We start from the raw sequence: 7,217 nt of genomic DNA on the forward strand, positions 1-7,217 counted from the left end.
AAAAGTAACCCTTAGATTGCAAATTAAGAAGTTACAATATTTGACACCTCACTAAAAATAACTACATTTTTATTAAGTTTGCTTTCCTTAAATAAGACATCTTTTATGACATAATCAGCCTTCAAATGCGACCTCTGGAAGACGCAGCATACAGTACATATCGCTTTCTGCCCCTGGTCTCTGTGTGTTGTAGTGAAATGGATTACCTTAATGGCAATTCACGGACGAGGAGGAGAAGAATCAAAGTCAGAGTGCAGCAGCATTTAATGAATATTGCAATGGAGGCTTTGGAGCAGGCAGATCAGGCTGTGGACCAGGCAGTGCAAAATATTGAGGACAATGCTGATGAAACTGTAAATCTGGATTTTGATGTTGATACTGACGTTGATGACTTGTACATGGCAAGTGATCCTGATGAAGATTCTTGCTCTGATAATCCGGAAGAGGAACCCCATAGTGATGCAAAAAAGAAACTGGCTGAATGGGCAGCTAACCGAAATGTATCTCATTCTGCACTTTCAGAACTATTAGGTATTCTTTTGGAGCTAGGTTTAGATTTACCAAAGGACCCCAGAACTCTCCTCAGTACAGTGAAAGAATGTGATGTGAAAAAGATGGGTCAGGGTAGCTACTATCATTTTGGCCTTACAAGTGCAATAATTTCAGAATTGAAAATTACAAGCGAGAGTGAACTGACAACAGATACATTGACTGTTCGTGTGAATGTTGATGGATTACCTCTTTCTAGGAGCTCTAATATGCAGTTGTGGCCTATATTAGGTCAAATAGTTGAATTACCAAAGACAAATGTGTTTATAATTGGTGTCTATGCAGGTCCCTGTAAACCTGAATCTGTAAACGACTTCATGCATGATTTTATAGAAGATTTAAAAGTTGTCACAAGAGTTGGTGTAACCTTTAATGGTAAACACTACAATGTACCACTGCCAGATGCGTTTATCTGTGACACTCCAGCAAGAGCCTTTTTAAAATGTGTCAAAGGACATGGTGGCTACAGTTCTTGTGAGCGTTGCACGCAGTATGGCATTTATCTTGATGGTAAAGTTGTGTTTCCTGACATGGATTCAAGCCTAAGAACAGACACTCAGTTTGATCAAATGTTTGATGAAGAGCACCACCACTCTAAATCACCTCTCCAGGGCCTAGGCATTGGCATGGTTTCCAGTTTTCCTTTGGACTATATGCATTTAGTTTGCTTGGGCATTGTCCGTAAATTAATTGCTCTGTGGTTCAAGGGACCATTGCAGTGTCGGGTTTCATCTTCTACTCTATCTGCTATCTCTGATCACTTGAAACTGTGTAGACCAAGCTTACCTCGAAGCTTCTCCAGAAAGCCACGTTCTTTGACTGAGTACAGCCAATGGAAGGCTACAGAATTCAGGCAGTTTTTATTATATACAGGGCCTGTTGTGCTTTTTCAAAGATTACCACATCAACAGTACAAAAACTTTCTTTTGTTGTCATCTGCTATGAGAATACTTTTGTCTCCTATGTGTAGAGAATTCTATGGGTATGCCCAAAAATTATTAAGATGTTTTGTTACCAACTTTGAGAAGATATATGGGACAAAATATCTGGTAAACAATACACACAGTCTTCTACATTTAGCAGATGATGCTAAAAAGTATGGCCCTCTGGATTCAGTTTCATGTTTTCCATTTGAAAATTATTTAGGACAGTTGAAAAAAATGGTGAGAAGACCACAGAATCCTGTGCAACAAATTGTCAGGCGTGTTTATGAAAGGCAATTATTTGCTCACATGTCCGAAGAAATGCCTGAAAATGTTAAACTGACACAGCCTCATGAATTTGTACCAATGCTGACAGAATTTCCACTGCATCAGTATGTTCAATACAAAATGTTCAAACACAAAGACACAATGATTTCAAGCTCCATTGGTACCAATTGTTTTGAACTTGAGGGAAGAGTTGGGATTGTGCGGAACATTGTGCATTCCACTGTGACTGGAGGAACACATGTGGTGTATGAACTTTTTCAGACAGGGACATGTTTTTTCAACTACCCCCTTGATTCTACATCACTTGGAGTCTGTCTGCTATCAAAACTATCTGGTCAGCTTTCCAGTGCTCCAGTGACAGACTTCACTAAACCGCTGCTTTTATTGCCTCTTAATCATATGTTTGTGGCTTTGCCTCAGCTACACAGTACATGATTTATTGAACTCTGCAGGGTGTCCTCGTTCAGTGTTGTGGAGTTTGTGGATGAGGTTGACTCCGATGGCTGCAAGAAAATGGACATAATTCCATTCGAGTGGTTCAAGGGCACAGAGAGAAAAGTATGCTGGTGGCCACCAGTCTCACTATCCAATGTAACGAAGGCTGTAAAAGAGCACACACCACCAGCCAGCAACTGGATAGCGTGTAACGTTCGTGTAATGGGAAACGCAGGTAACTGATTTTCCTCCTTTATTAAATATAGTAGAATAAATACTGCTATACTTTGCTTCTATTAATTAGTTATTTGACCCTTGAACTCTTTATGTTTGTGTTAATTTCTTTACATCTTTGGGTGTACTCACACTAGCCAGTTTGAACCATGCCCGAGTGCGTTTGACCAGAAAAGCGCGGTTCGTTTGACTAGTGTGAGTGCTCCGAACCGTGCCCGGGCGCGGCTCGATTAGCCGGCCCTGGCCCGCTTGGAAGAGGTTTTCGACGCTCCAAAACCAACATGGCAGGGAAAGGGTCGCTTTGGTCTACGGCAGAGGTGCAAAACGCATAAAAACTAAAAACTTCAAAGTCCTTGCTGCACTTCAGCTGGTACCTTGCAAACATCCTCATACGAACAGCACAATTACGTGAAAATGTTCGCGCCACTAAGGCAACACATCTGTTTAACAACAGGCTGTGAGAGCGCTGTGGACCAAACAACACAAAATTATCCACAAAGAAAACAGAGCGATGCACTCTATTGTGTTCAGAGAGCGCCGCTCTTCCTGTTTATCCCGAAACCGTCGCATCATAATGACGTAAGCGTGCTCCGGCACGAATGCTGAAACCCTATATGTGAGTGCAGGCCAGAGGGGGAGTGGGGAGGGGGGACAATCGTACTCGGGCCCGGTTCATGGCAACCGTGCCTAGTGTGAGTACACCCTTTGTTTCCCAAAGTAATACATAAAGGGCTGATATAACTATAGGTTTTCACTCCTAGAGGATCACACCGGCTTGATACAGTTTATTAATTAAATCAGATGTGCTCTTGATAGATAGCAAAGAAAACCTGCAACCACAATAGCACTTTGCAAATAAGATGTGAAATCTGATTTATAGTTATTTGCATATATTCTGGAACAAATGTTGCATTCGTGGTACTAAACGCTAATGTGAATTTCAAAATCTGCCTCACTCCTTTTGTGTATCATTGTGTTTTATAGCATCTTACGCCGAAGCTAGGGTTAAACTCCACCAAGCTGAGTATTCATCAGACTTGACAGACACAGAAAATATCTCAAGAAAAAAAAGGTAGGTGTTATTTGGAGCAATTCAGGTCAAATTCCATGCACTCTAGAAATAATATGAAGGTAGTAGGTGAAGTGTGTCTTATATGTTTGTGTTAACTTCTCTAGGCCAAGTGCAAAAATCCTCCAGAGTCAACTGAGCACCCAACTGCAATCAAGTGAGAATTCAGATTCTTCAGAGGAGCTTCCACCCACTCCACCAAACCAACTCCTTTGGCCAGCAGTGAGAGAAGTGAGCAATTACTTCCAAAACCCCACTGCCCAACGAGGCACCAGCCCCACAGCTACAATTACCAGCCCCACAGCCCGAGGAGTTGCCAGCTCCCCAGCTACAGTTACCAGCCCGACGGCCAGAGGAGTGTCCAGGCCCGCAGCCCGAGGAGTTGCCAGCTCCCCAGCTACGGTTACCAGCTCGACGGCCCGAGGAGTTGCCAGCTCCCCAGCTACAGTTACCAGCCCGACGGCCCGAGGAGTGTCCAGCCCCACAGCCCAAGGAGTTGCCAGCTCCCCAGCTACAGTTACCAGCCCGACGGCCCGAGGAGTTGCCAGCCCAACTTGTGAAGCCATGTTCACTAAAATTCTAACAGTTTTAGAAGAAGTGAAGGAGACACAACGTGTTCATGGAAAGATGTTGAATGCCCTGCTGAAAAAGCAAGACGGATCAATGGTAGAGGTTCCTGAAGGAGTTGTCTTACCTCTAAAAACCCAGGCTGACCTTGAGGCTCTTGATCAGAAGCTGGGGGATCGTAGTGTCATGTCTGCTGTTGTAAGTTTACATTATGTTATAAGGCCTACAATTTTCAACCTGTCCTTCAACCAATACGCTCGGATAGGTTGTTTGTCCAAATCCCTGAAATACGACCCATCAGAGCGTATACTACAATTGCACCCCTATCGGCAAAAGATCGTTTTCATAATAATGTTTTGTACTCTTGTATTTGCAGTCTTGGATTTGCAGTCTGGTTTGCTTGCATAAACAACCTATATGGTCGTTTTTTGTTGGAGGACAGGCTCACAGTTTTATTTTAATTGATAAATTGTTGTGGTTTCTTTTTCTTTTTTTATTGCTATACCTTTTTAAGTCTAAAATAAAGTTTAATTTAAAGTATTTGTACATAGATTGCAAATTACCATTTGATATAAAAATATCTATTGCAACTAATTTTCTGTATACTTTCAGGAATCTCTTTTATTAATCTTAGCTTATTGTTTTTGCAGTTTATGTAAACCTTTGTTTTCTATCTTTGGCTCTCATCCTTAGGTTGCCATGGTGGCAGATGTGGGCGGCACAAGTATAGATGACGCAACGAGAAGAATGATGAAATACGTCTTTTCAAATGAGCTGGCATTGGAGTACAATTTGTTTGGCCGTCATGGGAAAAAAAAGTTTAAAGATTTGCGTATTTTCAACGTTGTGTATGGTAAGTAAATTAACGAAGTAAAAACTTCAGTTGTTAATAATGATCTTAAATTTGATGGTGACAATTTACAATAAGTTTACATTGGTTAATGCATTAACTACTATCAGCTAACAGTGAGCAATGCTTTTGTTAGGGTATTGTTCATTATTTAATGAAAACACAACTAACAATTGTTAACTCATATTAACTCAGGTTCATTAAACTATACTGTATTAACAGCTAAAATGTTTTATTTTGGTTATGTATTAGTAAATGTTGTTCATTAACATGAACTAAGATTAATAAATGCTTTAGAAGTATTTGTCATTGTTATAAAGGTAATTAACTAACAAAAAATAGAACGTTATTGTAAAGTGTTACTAATTTCATTTTAAAATCTGCAGACAGAATGTCTGCTGTTACAGTATAATTATTTACTGAATTCCATACCTTCCAGTTTCCTCCCCACATGCCTACTTAATCCTGTAAAGCCCGACATATGAAAATAATAGTCTGAATTGAGTCATCCATAATGTGATTATCTGCCGCTACTGATCCGCGGCAAATTGATCAGACCATCCCTATTTGTAAAATTAATTTGTTTGTATTAAAAATTAATTTGTTTTTGCAGAGGCTCTTAAGAACAACCCCCTGACATCAAAGGTCAACCAGCAAGAAGCTGAGAGGGCACTGTCAAAATGGTTTACTGGAGCAAGAGACAGAGGAGGACAAAGGGCATCAAGGATGCACCAAAAGATGGCTGCAGTTTAAATTTGACTGAAAAGGTTATAAGGTTATAAGTAGCTGCATCTAGCTGTTGTAGTTATTGTGTTTTTTTCTGTCAATCGTGTTCTCAAATATGGTGGGTTGGCAGCTTTCCCAAACACTCATGGCTGGTTCTAAAATAGTTTTGTGCCATTGTGACATAAACATGACATGATGGTTAGTTAAATAAAGCTGGATTTTGAACATATTTCAGTCTCACTGTGTTCTCTACTGCTTAAAAACTTGTATGTGTGGTGCTGCTTCTCATTTAGATGGAACCCAGATGATCCCTAGTTGGGCCACATGCATATGATTCCTAGTTGGGCCCCACCTACAGCCCTGTGAAATCCTGCATAAAACCTAAATGAGTAAGTTGCTTGGGCCAACATGGAACCCGTGAACAAACGCACTTTCAGCCCATATTTCAGCCCATGCAGTAACCTTGTAGTACCCACAAAAAAAAATACTAAAGCTGGGACCACGATGGGTCTTATTACATTTTGCCCAGTAAGGAGCCCAACTGTTTATAAGTGCCATTCTATATGAAACCCATGTGGGCAGTTGGCATGGGGCCATTATTGAACCTGCAGAAAATCCCATACAGAGCCCATTTTTCAGCCCATTTCAAACCAACATGGGCCCCACATACAAATATTGACAGCTTGGACCGAGCTGGGTTTTGTGCATGTTGCCCACTTGGGTCCCGTCTAGTACAAAGTGCAATCCTACATGAAATCCACCTGGGAAATAAACATAGGGCCATTATGGAACCCACGGACAATCCCATACAGAGCCCATTTTTCAGGCCATTTCAAAACCACAGGGGCCCCGCATACAAATGTCAACTGGGTTAAAGCTGGGATCGAGATGGGTCTTGTGCATGTTGCCCACTTGGGTACCACCTAGTACCAAGTGCAATCCTACATGAAATCCATCTGGGCAATTAACATGGGGCCATTATGTAACCCACGGACAATCCCACACAGAGCCCATTTTTCAGCCCATTTCAAAACCACATGGGCCCCACATACAAATGTTGACTTGGATAAAGCTGGGACCAATATGGGATTTGTGCATGTTGCCCACTTGGGTCCCAACTAGTACCAAGTACAATCCTACATGAAATTCATCTGGGCAATTAACATGGGGCCATTATGTAACCCGCGGACAATCCTACATGGGGCCCATTTTTCAGCCCATTTCACAACCATATGGGCCCCACATACAAATGTTGGCTGGGTTGTTCTGTATATGTGATTTCAAAGTCTAGATGGGTCGGATTAACCCTTTAACTGCCATATCCCTTAAAATTTGATTGCCAGAGGGTAACTGTAAATGCTTATGCCCGCTGGGCACAGTTTTCCCGATGCCACCGGGGTGGCGTTGCACTGACGGCTTGAGCCCGCCATCGCTGCTTGCAGCTATATTTAGGGCTCAAGCCCGAAGGGGCGAAGAGCCCTATTGTTCCCCTAAAGATTATTAGGGCTCAAGCCCAAAGTGCGAGAGGCCTATTGTTTTCCTTAGGATTATTTTTTATTATTATTATTATTATTTT

The 7,217-nt window shown here is 41.6% G+C and overlaps 1 protein-coding gene across 1 annotated transcript; it reads left to right on the forward strand.

The window, feature by feature from the left end:
• Window positions 1-2,194: 2,194 nt before the first annotated feature.
• LOC113087402 (uncharacterized) lies at window positions 2,195-5,870 on the forward strand. Its single transcript, XM_026255581.1, has 5 exons — window positions 2,195-2,430; window positions 3,414-3,501; window positions 3,606-4,263; window positions 4,759-4,918; window positions 5,529-5,870. Exons 1-5 carry the CDS (start codon window positions 2,274-2,276, stop codon window positions 5,666-5,668), a joined length of 1,203 nt encoding a protein of 400 aa, XP_026111366.1. The 5' UTR covers window positions 2,195-2,273; the 3' UTR covers window positions 5,669-5,870.
• The last annotated feature ends 1,347 nt before the right edge of the window (window positions 5,871-7,217 follow it).

This window comes from Carassius auratus, unplaced genomic scaffold (genome assembly GCF_003368295.1).
Source record: "Carassius auratus strain Wakin unplaced genomic scaffold, ASM336829v1 scaf_tig00044721, whole genome shotgun sequence".
Lineage (NCBI taxonomy): Eukaryota > Metazoa > Chordata > Actinopteri > Cypriniformes > Cyprinidae > Carassius > Carassius auratus.

Bases quoted from the DNA above. Each gene is read 5' to 3' on its own strand.
- LOC113087402 (XM_026255581.1), top strand. From the start codon at position 2,274: ATGGACATAATTCCATTCGAGTGGTTCAAGGGCACAGAGAGAAAAGTA. The intron at 2,431-3,413 runs GTAACTGATTTT...TGTGTTTTATAG, and splicing joins TCGTGTAATGGGAAACGCAG to CATCTTACGCCGAAGCTAGG. The intron at 4,264-4,758 runs GTAAGTTTACAT...TCTCATCCTTAG, and splicing joins GTAGTGTCATGTCTGCTGTT to GTTGCCATGGTGGCAGATGT.